Source organism: Cottoperca gobio, chromosome 19, assembly GCF_900634415.1.
Source record: "Cottoperca gobio chromosome 19, fCotGob3.1, whole genome shotgun sequence".
Lineage (NCBI taxonomy): Eukaryota > Metazoa > Chordata > Actinopteri > Perciformes > Bovichtidae > Cottoperca > Cottoperca gobio.
In genome coordinates, this window is record NC_041373.1 from 10662047 (window position 1) to 10676767 (window position 14721).

At 43.8% G+C, this 14721-nt stretch overlaps 1 protein-coding gene across 2 annotated transcripts; it reads left to right on the forward strand.

Annotated features, from left to right (window-relative positions):
* On the forward strand, positions 1–14425 carry fam53b (family with sequence similarity 53 member B). 2 transcript variants are annotated; one of them, XM_029456498.1, is made up of 5 exons: positions 1–183; positions 6445–6677; positions 7476–7530; positions 9450–10198; positions 13345–14425. In XM_029456498.1, the coding sequence occupies exons 2-5, from the start codon at positions 6588–6590 to the stop codon at positions 13681–13683; spliced, it is 1233 nt and encodes a 410-aa protein (XP_029312358.1). In that variant the 5' UTR covers positions 1–183; positions 6445–6587; the 3' UTR covers positions 13684–14425. The 2 variants fall into 2 exon arrangements, with proteins under 2 accessions (XP_029312358.1, XP_029312359.1); XM_029456499.1 differs by lacking the exon at positions 1–183 and adding an exon at positions 3738–3972.
* Positions 14426–14721: the final 296 nt, after the last annotated feature.

A 14721-nucleotide genomic window follows, 5' to 3' on the forward strand; every position in this document is an offset into this window, starting at 1 on the left:
CAGTAGTGCACTGGGGCAATGTTGTAGTTTGTAGGAGCTGCCTGGAGCAGGACGTGAAGTGAACTCCTCGCCTTGTTTCCTGACTGACGCCTTGTTCTGGTTTTCTGCTCAAACAAAACTCAATATGGTCCAGCGAAACTAACCAGCTGCCCGGTTGTTGAAGATACGAGGCGCGAGGTGCTTGTGAGTGGTACTTTTTGGTCAAATAATAAAGTTCCTGTGCTAGCTAACTTAGGAACTGTAGCTAGTTCATAAAGTGTGATGCTCCCTTATGCTTTGGAAAGTGTGTGATTTACACGAATAGTGCTTGTTATGCTGACAAATTGAATTAGAAGTGACCACTAACTAAGTAGTTTTTTTGTGTGGAAATGTACCATAGCTGCAAGTAGTTAGCTTAGCAACTTTTCCTCATGTACTGCCATTGCCATGTCTCTTTTGTCTTGTCTGGGGTCTTACTTACATAAATTGAGCTTGAACTGATTATTGTCGGTTCTTTCTTCTTGTTATTATATCTTTATTACTATTCAATATATATTTGAAATGACAACTTGATGAAATGTTTTAGGGAAGGTTAATACAACAAGTGTCACTACGTGTATGTGAAGCTCAGACATGTCCATACATATGCTGTGTCTTAAAATTATCCCTGATAAATTACCAGTTTTCATGTCAGTATCATGCATTTATCTTCTTGATGTATGCCCAGGAAGTATGCATGGCTTGTTGGACATCTGACAAGAAGTGTTCATTCAATCAGACTATTAGTTGACAAATTGATTAAGTGTTCCATGAAGTTTGCAAATAGATAGTGTATTGGATCAAAAGCATTTTAAAGTGAATTGGCTTTGAAGCTCAAAACATTCTGATCTCAAACTGGGTTTTCACTCATACATGGCACACATGGCAAGATAAGTCAGTGTTTGTCTGCTTGTAAATGTATAATACCTTTTTTTATGGGTTTTTTTTAATTAGGCACCGGGTGCATGCCTTTTATACCTCACACCGCATTATTGTGTGGCCATGTCATTTGGGTCTTTCTCAGAACTTTTTTCTTGTTTGTGCTGTTGCCTTGGAATGTGTTTGTCTTATTCTTATCTAGCCAAACTTCCCCTCAGGTATGAACACAGCTGGCTGACATACAATCCAACGGATTCTGAAATTTAAGTGGGATCATAAACACCAGACCTTGTTAAACCTGAACTTTTCAGTGTCCTTCATGGCCATAATTATGTCTGCTAAAGTTTATAAGTGGCTTCAACATGCATACATTATAAGTTTTTAAAAAGAGAAAATAGGATACTTACTGTTAAAGTTCAGATGTGCCACTTTACTTTTTGAGCATTTACATTTCATATTCTATCATCAGCTGCTTGTGGCCTTTCTGTCGAGTTCAAAATCCTGTTTGCTCTGTAGCCTGCGTGTAACATTCTGTGAGCTCCCGTCACACCAATTTCTTTGCCAAACTCATTTCCCTTTCATGAGGGATTTTGGAAAAGGGGTTTGAGAGGGACTGTTTGTGCTGGTTACTTGGACAAGCTCAGTTTTCAGGGCCTTTTCTTCTGAAACTGAGAGGCATCCACCTGGAGGGCTGGCAAGCTCATCTGAAAAACAGTTGAACACTTTTAGCTCAAGTACAAAAGAGGCTGCGTATAAGAGCTTGCAGATGGTTCATCTTTGCGTGTCCATATCACTGAACATATTTAAACACAATTTTGACGGCCCTCTTGGATCCTGTGTATTGTAATGCCACTGTTATTGCATTGTTCAAACACAATCTGAAAAAGAAGTTAGTTCCCTGGCTTTCTCATGTTGTTTCATGTATATATGGTCAGTGGAAATGCAGAGTGGGGGATGGATACATTCCTGCATGGAAAACTCAAGAATGCTCTTTCCCCTCTACTCTTAATTTTGAAAGTTAATAGGGCTGTATCCACTGGATGTGACGTATTCGTATATGGGTCTATTAACATGCAATGCTATTCTGCTGTGATGGTAGAAAAGTGTTGTCTCCTGTCCTTTGTAATTAAGAGACTTTGCTAGATTTAGCATTCAAGTGGACAACATTTCTCTCCAACTTGGACAGGTTTGTTGAAAGCCTCGATTACAGAGCTCAACAAAGCTCTTGTTCTGGACAAATGTATACAGTGCAAGTGATTATGTATGAGATGATTAAACAGCAGGCTTGCTTTAAAACGTAGGCCTCCTTGGCTGCCATGCATAGCCATGCTGAGCCTTTGTGTTTATGGTAAGTGGGCAGCTGCATGCTTGTGAGACCTTGGCTGTACCCCAGGCCCTCAACGGAGCCTGATAACTGCCATTGAAGCCTCCCAGCCATGCTCATTTCTGACTATTCACTCACTGCTTTAAATGTAGAGTGTGCCTCCTGTTTGACATAGCCTAATGTCTGTGAACATGCGGACAGCTGTGGGCTAGCCTCCACCTTTACAATGAGTTTCATACATTTCTTTTCAGTCAGTCAGCCGTAGCAAAGCTTGGTGGCACCTGCCCTTTGTGGCACCTAATTAATGACAGCGGCAACAAAAAAAGTTTGAGGGTTTAAAAAAAGAGAAGCAGAACCGGTTTGCCAATTTGTCATTCAATTATCTGGTCTTCATGAGCCCTGCATTTCTGTCTGCCTTTTTATTACATGCTCTGTAAACACACCCTCCATTATGACATGAGGAACTGCTCAAATATGAGTCCAAATATGGATCCTGTACAAGCCATCCAACTCAACGAAGTAGGCCACCAGAGCCAAGAGCTAACAGGCTTTTGAGAAACCTGCATATTGTCTCCCAGGCAATCTTTCTGTGGGTGGGGACAGCTACACTTTTACCCAGCATTCCTTTCACAAGTGGGTATGGTGATGAAGGGAAGCACAAATCCCTCAGTTAGGTTTCAACTCGGGCCGTCTCAGGTGCTCAGCAGATGCTCGGATTACTGAGACGCCCACCATCCTGGGATTGTTGAGAGCAGGACATAGATCTGACTGCCATGCATGCAGGAATGTCAAAGGAGGACGTCTGAATATTCAATGTAACATTTAAGCCTTTATGCGAAGTCATTTTTTATCAGTTATACACAGATGAAAACTGTATTAGAAATGTTAAGCATGTGTTATAATCTCAAAAATAGATGATTTTACAAATGCGTTTCTCAGTCACCTATACAAGGTGTTTCACAGTGATTTAAAAATGTTAAAGTGTTGTTTTCCACCAGCTGTCCAAGTGCTATAAAATGGATTAGTATTAGCTCTAATTGTCAGTCAGACACAAAGCTGCCAAATCCTTATGTAATGTTGGCCTAACCTATGAGATTACAGTCTGAGCAATGTATGGAAAAACTGCTCTAATTGGGGAAACGAAGCTTTCATGGGTGACTACAGTTTAGACGCCTATTGTAACAGGCTAAGCTGACAGTCTGTAGTCTTTCTGGACTTGAGTGCGATTTTTGAGTCTTCGAAAAGTGTCATTTGAAATGTAGCACTCGTATATAGAAAATAGAGCAGGGTCTGTTCAGGCGTTTTGAAAGTTATGCTAACTCTAAAGCAGGCCCCAGTTTTAACCAAATCAGCTATGTGGTTTCCTCTCCTCTCCTATCTATCACTTATTTAGTCCGCACGACAGCTTGCAGTTTCGGATACGCCAATGTAGCGATAGTTGAAAGGCTTGTGGTGACCACAAAGGAAGTGTGGAGTCCCATCAGCTCGCCCAATGCAGCATTGTTGTTGCGTTTTATAGGAAGGCCGCTGTCACTGCAGACCTGTTAGCGTGTGATGGAAAGCCTCGTCTGAGGGGAACGTCCTGCAACGATCTTCCCCTTCGCAGAGATTAGACCTCTCAGTTTGTCATGTGTGTTGCTGTCCTGACCCAGATAAGGAGCTGTCGGCCCACAGAAGCAAAGAGACGCCAACTCATTCCAGATAATGGCGGCATCGTTCCGGAGGTGATTCGGGTTTTAAACGTTCGAAAGGTAGCTGCACCCCTAGGGCAACAAATCCAGATACTTAATTGTACATGATTTATAGCTTCATCTGCATCTCTGAACACGGCAGTGCGCTCAGTAGAAGGTGAGTGCACTGGGTGTATCCATTAAGCATTGGAAATCATGCTTCGGTAAGCTGTGTCTGTACAAGAAAAAGCATACAGACTTTGCCAGCGCACTTCGACATGTTTTCTATTCACAAACTGTCACAAGTTTTAAGGTTTTTTTTCAAAGGCTGTGGAGCTAGGTTAGGCTTTTAGAATTGTGTGTTCAATTTACGTAATGGAGCCGAGGAATGTTTATAATTATGTTATAAACCTCGCCCATTTAAAGCGCTCAGATTTATGGCATGAAATGTAATGCCGGAGCATGAGAAAGATAATTTAATAGTTGCACTTCTCTGCAGCTAGAAGTTATTGATGTTGTTTACAGTTGAGAGTCCAGAGTGTCAGGCTAAAGTCAGACTTTTTGCATTTTTCGAGTGAAGCAAAAAAATCATTCAGTGTCCTTTTTTTGTTTGAGTAAACATCATGTTGAAGAGCTTTTCTAGTCTTTGCCAATTTAATTTCCTTTGGGCAAGTTTTGTTTGCCATCTGCATCCTTCACAGAGCTATTAATGGTAATATATAAACAACTGTTTCCTCTACCCCCAGCACGTCCCTAGTTATCTCTGCTGTGAAACACAGATCTGTGTGTTTAATGGTCACGCACAGTATAGGCCGGCTCGACCTACTCCATCTCCAAACTTCGATCTGTACTTTTCTTATTCACTCAAGGCCACAAGTTAAAGCCGCTGTCTCCTTGAACCGCGTTCTTGTAGAACTCTGGTAAAAAAACAAAACATCCTTGTGTCTTTAAGTTGTCTTCCTGACGTGATAAGTGTTAGAAATAGAAATCATATGCTGAATGCAAACGCCACCTCCAGTGTATCGGCTCCCTCACGGTCTTGTGATGCTGCCCCCTCCCCTGCATACACACACACACACACACACACACACTCCACCCCACCACCCGCAACCTCTGTTGTCGCCTCTTTTGTTTCCCACGGTGTCTCATCTTCTGCACAGAGTGCTCTTTTGTTTAACGTACACAGTCGCTTTCTCCTTCCCCCTTTTTTTTATCTGCTTGCATTTGTTCTGTCGTTCAAACAGACACTCTCTGACCTTGCAGGCATCATACGACCATCTTGTGTCTTCTGCATCGTGTTTCAATCTCACGTCGCCTCAAGTGGAAGTGATCTAGTGGTAGTAAAAATCCTCAATTATATAGATTTACATCTGCGGCTAATCAGCTGCGCACTGTAACCGTGTTGCAGCTCTAATGCGAAGAGGGTTGTTTTGATAACCGCAAGGTCAGCTATTCCTAGCCAGCCCCTGAGGATTCAATTACACAACTTTGACTTTGCTCTATTCCTCTGTGTGCTCCAGTGTGGAACACTTTGAGGAAACTCACGCTCTCAGATGACTGATAATCCTCCACATCAACAGGCAAGAACAAAACAAGGTAGAAAGTTTCAATTTTGGTGACACTGTGGAGCGACCACGTGGAAGTGAAAGTGCAGTGTAATTTCAATTTACAAACTTACCACATATGGCGACCTCGGCGACGCCTCGTGAAGCCCTCGAGTGTTTGTCATGTCTGCTCGCACACTTGAGAGTTAGAGGAGCTTGTCAAACCTCTGACCTGCCTTGAATTTCAACTTGCATATGTTGAACTGGTTTTGAAAGAGTGTCAGTGTGGGAAATTGAGGGCTCTATTATTTGAATGTGTGTGTGTGTGAGATGAGCTTGAGAGTTCAATGGAGATCCAAATATCTGTATTGTGAGTATCAAATTCTCAATGCTTGTAGGCTTGAAAGGCGGCTCTGAAAAGTTTGTAACTCGCTCCTCTCGGGAGGGCGGGAGCTGTAGACAGCTTGCATTCACATGGCATGGAAATGTCTTCCACTCCTGCAGCATAATCCACTCAATGGGTTCAAACTGTTTCTCCACAACATGGCTAAAGATGCTACTTGCATGTACACGGTAGCGCTATCGCCTCCTCATAGCGTCAAACCTTTCGGCAGAATTAGCACATTTAGCAATCGTTTGAAGGGTACTGAGAATACAGATCAATCGGGCAGTGGGATGGATTATGGTGCAGAACTGATTTGAAAAGTTTCTATGGACCCTTTGATACTTAATGACACGATTCGAATCCATTGCAACTGCTGCAAATCCAGCTGACATCCTCCGCAAAGAAGGAAGCGCCTCACTTTTCAAGACATGTTTGATACTGAAAAGATCCATTTTCAGTTGAGTATGACTTTGGGTTTGCTCTCCATTGACGATGTCTTAGAGCCTCCACCGAGGAGATTTGTTCTCCCCAATCCAGCTGGATTGTTCTCCGCTCATATGGTCCACAGAATGTCAAAAATGTACTGAATTCTAATCTTGTGCTCATCTTCTTCTCTCCACTCAGGACTGGGCCGAGGAGTAAAGCACATTCCTGAAGGTTTTGAGGGGTTGCTGTCTTAAGCTTACGAAAAACCTGCCTGCTCACACCATGCCCGTCAAGATGGCCGCTAGCTTTTCTTGCCCTCACTGGACCGACTTGGGACAAGGATGTGTGTTGCCATGGTGATCATTTTCAAGAAAACACTGGAAAAGAAGGGCGCCGACGATGTAACATCCAAAAGTACAGATTTGGGCCCGGTGAGAGGTTATTTCCTACTTTTGTAAGCACTTTTTCTCTGTAAAATGTGTCATTTTATGTTTATTCGTAGGCTTGCCAACAGGCCTCAACTGCACTAGTTAAGGGGTCAGGCGACAAGGTGCTGCTCTAAATCAGGAAATTGTTGCCAGCCAGTCAAACAGCAAACAGCTGTTTTTTTGGCTCTGCATTATATTTTCCTATTTTGTCAATGTAGCGCTTAAATTTTACTTTTAGCTTCCCCTGAGTCCTATCTGTCGGAAAATGCCTGTGTTGCCTGACTGACTGTCAGGAAGTGATGTCAAAAGAACTTTTTGGATGTTGAAGATTGGAAATAAGGGATGTTTTTGTTACAATTACTGATAATTGCATCATAATAGCTGCCAACTGTTATCACCAGGGCGTTTGTCATCTGGGTTTGAATCCCCCGTGTTCCATTTACTTCACTCAAAATGACAATGGAGTATTTTAGTTCTACTTGGCTGAGCAACTCTGACTCATTTTCTAATCAGCACACATGCAGTAGAGACCGTCTCTGTGCCAGCAGAAAATCCCAGTCTCTAATGTGGAGGTTGCTCTCTCAGCCACGTGAAATGAAGTCATCATGCTCTGAGTCAATCAGAGGCATTTATGGTGGAACTCTCTGTTGATGGGTCGCGCTTAATCTTCATTTCTCAGCAGCAAAAAAATGTTCTACAACAATTTATACAAACATAAAATTAGACTTTTAGTAGGTTTTGATTTTGTGCGAACCTATTTATGTGACTTTCTGGCGAGCTGACAGTGAATCTCTCTTGCAGTTCCAGGCACAGACCATGAGCCAGGGGACTGCACTTTTCTCCTGTGGACTTATGGGTAAGAGTCTGCCATCTTTCTCATCAATATACACATTCATACCTGTAAGGGTGACATGGATAATATTATTATTATTATTATTGTCGTAAATAATCAAAGTAGTCATTTAGTAATAGCACATTTCCTGGATATTTAATCGACAAACATGCAACTGTCTGTTTTAGATACCAAACAGAACGAGGTACGTCATCACATTGATGCTAATTTAATATTACCCTTAAACTGTCCGGAGCGGCCGAGCAGCACCAGAGATATTAAAGGAATCGCTACCTTGGTATAAGCAACTTCTTTCACGTTATATATCGTAATGTCCTCCAGCCCTACACCATATTACTTCCTTTATGGACCAGTGTTGTCACTCAGTGTTTCTCAGAAACTTGTAGAGGCCAGAAAGCATCAGGTGTTTAGTTACAGCAGTGGGTTGGAGGGGCTTTGTCGTATTGTAACATTTCTGAGAAATGATTGGCAGAGTGGCAGCAAGCCGCTCTCTGCTGCATCTGGTCGACGGTCACAGCGCATTATGTGAAACATGTCTGACAGGTGTTTCAGCCAAGATGACTGTGCGTTAATGACTACGTGTTTGCAGGGCTCTCGTGGCACTCCTTCATGCTTTAAAGTTACAGACATTGGCATGTGGTTATGACTACAAAGGCCCATATCCTTAGTTTAACATGCCTTAAGAGTAACAGCCTTTACAGTCTTGTATTTGTATATGTCAGATTGAATGGTATTCTGTCCTTGCAGTAACTTGGCATTGAGTGTGCACCACTGGCAGAGAACACGGCAGCACCAGTAGGTGTTAACACTGCCCTTTGTTCTTCCTCCTGCCTGTGTACTGTAGATGGTATTTTGGGGATTTTTTATCTCCAGTGGAGAAGAATAGACCTTTTGCATACCAGGAGTGGCCAGTGGCCTCAACGTTTAGTATCTGACTCAGAGTGGACTGACCAGTTCATTTGGCTGACCCATTCAGCGATTCAGAGAGTTTCTGTTGTGGGAATAACAGGTGCTTTCCTGGCATGGTAACTATGGCGCTGATGCAGAGCCGATAGTACTGGCAGATAGGGAGTTGGCCTGATATAGAGCTCTTGCCATTCTCAACAAAAAACACGATAAGCTTCAGTCAGAATGTTTATGATGGGTTATTGACATTTTCTTATGCCTTGCTCTAGCAGAGACGAGGTGTGATATCGAGTCAGTTAAACATTGAACTCGGCTCCCTTTCCCAATTAGCTGTGATTACACACTGTAGAGCCCGGAGGACAGGATTTATTTTAGTGCCAGTTACACATCGCAGTGAGTTGTGACAATACAAAGTACACATGCTGGGAACAGCGCGCTGACCCAGACTGGGGCAGTGTCATGGTTGTTGTCCACGTGGAGGTCGCCAAACTTGACCTCATGATTGTAGAACCTTGGCACTAAAAGCAGTTTTTAGGACAGTTGCTCAGTTCATGTTTGAAGGGATTCTCATACTGAAATGATCATGTTGAATTTGCACACAAAGTCTGAATTTCTATGCATATTTGTTTTATTTCTTTGTCCTCCAAAAACCCCAGTTTGATACATTTACATTTATTCATTTGGCAGATGCTTTGGTCCAAAGCGATGTACAAATAAAGACCCCAAACCATTATGACGAAGTCGAGGCGAAACCTTTTACAAAATGGTTCACATGTGTTTCCCATACAGTTCAAATTAATTAAATTCATATAGAATTCACCTTTTTTATGAGGTACAACAATTTTAGCTTTGATATGCAAACATAATAGACTAAACATGAGGTTGTATTTGTTTGTTTTAAAATGTTCAGCCAATTTCAGGGTCTTGATGTGAAATTAAGCCCACAAATCATTTCCTATAACAAATCTGTTTTGTCATTAAAAAGTTAATTAAATGATCCCGGTGTTTTGTTTCAGAGACGAGCCGGTGGTGTGGACTGGGTCACAGCTGTGCCATACAGCAGCGGCCAGTTGGGACCAGCCTGGAGAGCCTGTGGGACGTCCTGCCTGAGGTGCACAAGAGTTCTGCCCACTGGGATTGGGATGTTGGCTCCACCTCGACCACAATCACCAGCTTGTTGCATGACCTCAGCCTGACTGAGGCTGCAACCTCGCACTCCACTGCACCCCCCAGCAAGCGGCAGTGCCGCTCCCTGTCTTGCTCAGATGAGCTCGGTGGTTGCCGCTCTACCTGGCGCCCTCAGGGTTCTCGTGTGTGGACAACTGTGGAGAAGAGGAGGTGCCACAGTGGAGGCAGCGTCCAGCGCGGCGGTGTGGGGCACGCGCAGCTCGGCTTCCCGGCCATGCAACGCAGCTCCAGCTTCAGCCTGCCCGCCCGCTCCAACACCCTGGAGCTGCCCTGCTTCAACCAGCATCTCCCCTCTGCCTTCACCGATCTGACGCCTTCCTCCTCCATGACCCTGTCCTCGGCGCAGCCCTTCTACCTCTCTCACGAACAGATCTGCCTCCCTGAGCTTCGTGGACCCTCCTCACCCAGCTCCCCTGACTCCACGCCAGAGCTGGAGCGCCGTGGCGGACAGGGGGGTCTCGCACGTAGTCGCTCACAGCCGTGCGTCCTCAATGACAAGAAGATCGGCGTGAAGCGCAGAAGACCAGCAGACTCGCAGAAACAGAGGCCTTCTTTGGACCTGGCCAAGATGACCCAGGTTGGTATTTAAATGTGTTACTTTGTAAAAACCGATCACACGGGAAGAAACGGTTTTGCATCATATTAAATCAGGATAATAATAATCTCATGATTAAATACTGCAATCTTTGCTAGTCTAAATCTAAGGAGTAAGTATCCTGTTTAACATCACTTGATGCCTAACTGCTAAACAGTATATTTAATGTTGCACCCGAGTCGTATCATTTATCAAAGGCAGTTTCCAGTGGCATTTTAATGTACCATTTATTTATTGGTTTAACTCCCCACAGACCCTTTTAAGATCACTGTCAAAAGAGACGAGACCCTCAGGAAACAGTCATGCCAGCTGGAAGCTCTGCTAGCTCCATCAGTCGCACTAACATTAGCCCGTTACACTACACTGTTGTGGCAACTTGCTCCTTCCATGTTGGATAAACAAACACTTCAAAGTAAGGTCACGCCATTGTGTCTGTTTTCCCTCCGCACACCTCAAAGTGTTTCTGCGAGCATCGTCATTAAATGCATGCGCTTGTTTATTCCTGCAGGCCTGTTCTGGGTCACATTCCATCATGTGGTTGTGTATTTTGCTCTTTGCAGAAATGGAGCGCACAAAGCATAGAATGCCCATTTTTTAAACGCGTGACCAGATGATTTGATCAAAGCAGGAATTATGAGATGATCAGTTTGTATTCATAGAAGAAATGATTTTATGTAACCACTGGCTTGTGATGATCCATTTCTGAAGTCAGCCGTTATTTCAACAGACGATCTGTCCCATCTGCACATGCTGGCAGGCATTTGACTCTTTGGCCCACAAACTCACAGACACACATAGTTAAGTTTCACACGTACAGCGAGTGTGTGTCATAAACACAGAGCTGGACTTGGCCCCTTCTGAGAAAGTCACCCAAAGTTCAGCAGTCTTAACAACAACGCTGCTGTGACACGGCAAGCAGACGCCACGCACGCTCCAAACAGGGACGAGGTCAGCGCGGAGAAAAGAGGCGAGGCAACTGACGATATGTTCACAGAGGAACGTCTGAGGGTGCTGAGATTGTGAGCCTCGGATATTTCCTGTTGTTTCTCTGTTCCTCTATTAAAAAGGGACTGCTGTGTTTTATTGCATCATATACATATTTCTGCAGATCTTTTTAAACTTCTCGTGTGACTCTGGTTTAGAGGCGAGCCCTGGAGAAAAAGACTTTGAGGTACTTCGGCCCAGTTATGCAACTAAACCCAGTGGTAGTGCTGATAGGTCAATTGACAAAAACTTTTTTTCAACAATTAACTGACAGCAATTTTGACAATTGCCTCATTCCAGTTTTTGAAATATGAGGATTTGCTGCTTTTCCTTGTTTTATATGATTATTAAATTAATTATTTTTTGTTTTTAGAATGTTGATTGGATAAAAAAAAAAGCTGCTGACAAAGATGACACCTTATGTACTGGGAACTCTGGGGAGAAATGTTCACGGTTTTATAAACGAAACGATAATTTGATCAATTCTGATTGTTTAATTGAAAATAGATTGATTAAACCTACACGTCTGAAGTGTGCAGCTGTGAAGATTCAAAAAACACAAAGCGGAAAAGATGTTCACTCGCGATGACCAAACTTGCTCGGCACTCAACTCGAGGGCTTCTCGTGCGTCACCCTATCTGTACTCAAAGTCACCTTACTATTCAAAGATTGGTCACAGTGCTGAGTGTGTCTCTAAAGTGTCCTCTCATCCACATGCCACAGCGGTGTAGTTTACCCCGGGAGAAACTGCTACCCTCTGCGTGGCTCACTGCGGCTCCATGAATGTCAGGAAGTAGAGCAGCTGTGGCAGAGGTTATAGATCGTTGCACAGGGGAGATGTGTGTTGGGTAAAGAGATATTGATTTCTGTAAATTCAGCTCAGAGGGTGGATCGCTGCCACAACCCGGGCCTCATGAGCTATTGATCAGCTTGCATTGACGGAGAGTCAAGGTCAGTATGGATGAGGAGTCTGCTCTTGTCTCCATTTCATTCAGAGAGAGAGAAGGGGAGGGTGATCGTAGCAGACAAACTGGACACCGGCAGCACTTATTCATGACCCGCATTGTAATGTAGTGCAGTGAGTTGTGTGAGGACGCTGTGAAAGAAGGTTTTTCTCTGCCTGAAACTCTTCCTCTGTGCTAAGATCAAGCTATACTTAGTTTAGTTAATGGCTGCATTGTTTGCCGGACTACTCATAGCCTTATCAGTTTGGTCCCATGGCCTGGGCCAGAAATCTGAAGTGCAAATGCAGAAGTCAGCAATGTGACACTGGCCCGGTGCTGACAAACGGACCCGTTTGACCAGAGCCAAGAAAAACAGCAGTTATCAATTATCAAAATCATTCATCAGCTCTATTATAAACTGAATCCCTTTTTTAGTTTAACACTCTTTGGACTCAGTCAGAAGGTAAACGACGGCACTCTGTGCTCTCGGAGGATCGATTATTTGCAGCCGTCGTTCACGAGGAGGTTTCACAGAAGCCCTATTCTCCTTTGTCCTTCTGGCCCAACACTGCAGTGGTCAGGCATGAGGCAGCTGTCCTGCCCTCTCCACATTAGCTGTACAGATTGGATAAGCCTCTGTCGTAAAGCCTTCCACTCCAGCACGCACAGCTGTCACAGGACTCGCCTGCAGCAGCGTTGGCACATGTGGATCTGCCCCAAGGAGGTTTTCTGGGTTCCCAAGATATGCTGGTGTTTCAGTAGAACTGTACAATGAACACAGAGTCCAAAGGCCGGCGTGAGTGATGTCTGCCCTCTGGGTATTTGGCCACTTGCTGCCTGGGTTCCTGCTGGACCTCAGATCGCATAGCGTAATGCAGGCTAAATTTATACCCTTCAAATCATTTTACTTTTTTATATTAGCACGAATTATGTCCAGCTTCCAGCTCTGACCTCATTGACTTGCTCACATACTGTACGAGTACAGTGGAGGGATTGTTTTCATAAGATGGTTGTATGCCTTTTTAGTTTTGTTTGTGCCCTAGTTAGGACATAATCCAAGATGAAGGAAATGATTTCTTCTCCAAATATGCCATCACCATGGAGACTGGGAGCGTACCAGATCTAACATTAATTTAAGTGTATGCTTGTTTCATTGATAAATGTTCTGCTTTTAAAAATGATCCTTCTGTACTTCTACAGAAACTTCGGAATTTCCACAGCCTTAGCTGCCCTGGAATCACAGGCGAAGCCGGCTGCGAGTCAAGCCAGGCCCCGCCCCCTCTCAGGAGCACCGCTCAGGGCGACACCGACGACTCGTCAGCTAACGAACACGGCCCGGAGGACGTTCAGCCTTGGACCAAAGGTGGCGAGATCACCGGGAACGTGCCGTCTGACCTCACGATCGAGGAGGTGGACTGGATGCCGGGGACGACCAATGGGAAGGACAATGAGCCTCTGTGGGCGGGGCTGTGTAGCATGAGGAAGGACGTGTATCAGCTTGGAGGCGAGCTCGACATTGAGCAAATTGAGAGGAACTGAGCTGGACTGTCTTCCTCTCGGGGGGACGCTAATTTAGAGGCCTGAACGTTTATCACCAGGTGGTACAGTAAACAGTACTGATAGTCTTAAGGACAAAGCAAGTGGAAAGCTAATGCAGTGAGCGATCCAGCACTTGTTTGTTTGTTTTCTAAAGAGCAACATTGGGCTGGAGCTCAGTGGGCTGAACACCCATTTTTGGAGGCTCTGAGTAGTCAGAAGCTTTTCTCACACTGTGCGTTATCTCAACGGTGTCTCAGGAGAACAAGGAAGCCGAGGAAGGCGTATTCAGGTGGAGATAATAGAACTGATAAATATAAAAATGATATATTAATGTTGGCTCAGAGACTAGGGTCTTTAACATTTCTCTGTAACCCTGATTACCTTCATTGTACTACGTTTGGAGAGAATTCACAGCAGGTTTGTATAAATTCTCTGCACTAGAAAGAGTGTCCGTTCCTCTGACGTCCTTCAATAGTACACGACGGACAGAAATGAAGACTACTTGGAGAGCGCCGTTAGTAAAGCTGCCTTTCACTCTTACTGAGCAACAAGCTGTAAAGTATATTGAAGAGCTTAACATTTCACACAGTAACATCAGGCTTCTCTCTGAGATCTCCCGTTTTGTGTGAGAAACGTTGTGATGCTAATAGCGTTAATATTCTTTCTTTTTACGATTTGTAACTACAAAGTTATGTAAAACATGAGCATATTTCTATACAAATAAAACACAGTTTTAAATGTGTCATTTGTAATCACGTTATTTCAGCGTCTTTATTCAACGTGTGACCAGACAGAATGTGAAGCGGAAATTGGGTTGCAATTGCATTCTTTTGTATTTCTTCTTCAATTTGATGTTACTTTAACTACATCTCAGACAAATATTGTTTCACTCTCAAATCTATGGAGTTATGCGTTGTTGTGAACTAAACTACTAAACTACCAAACACATGCTTACATGTTAACGCATCTGTAATAGCAATAGTATAATAGAACAGTTAAACTACTTTTAAATCTTGTGACTGCAGGACTGCACTTTGG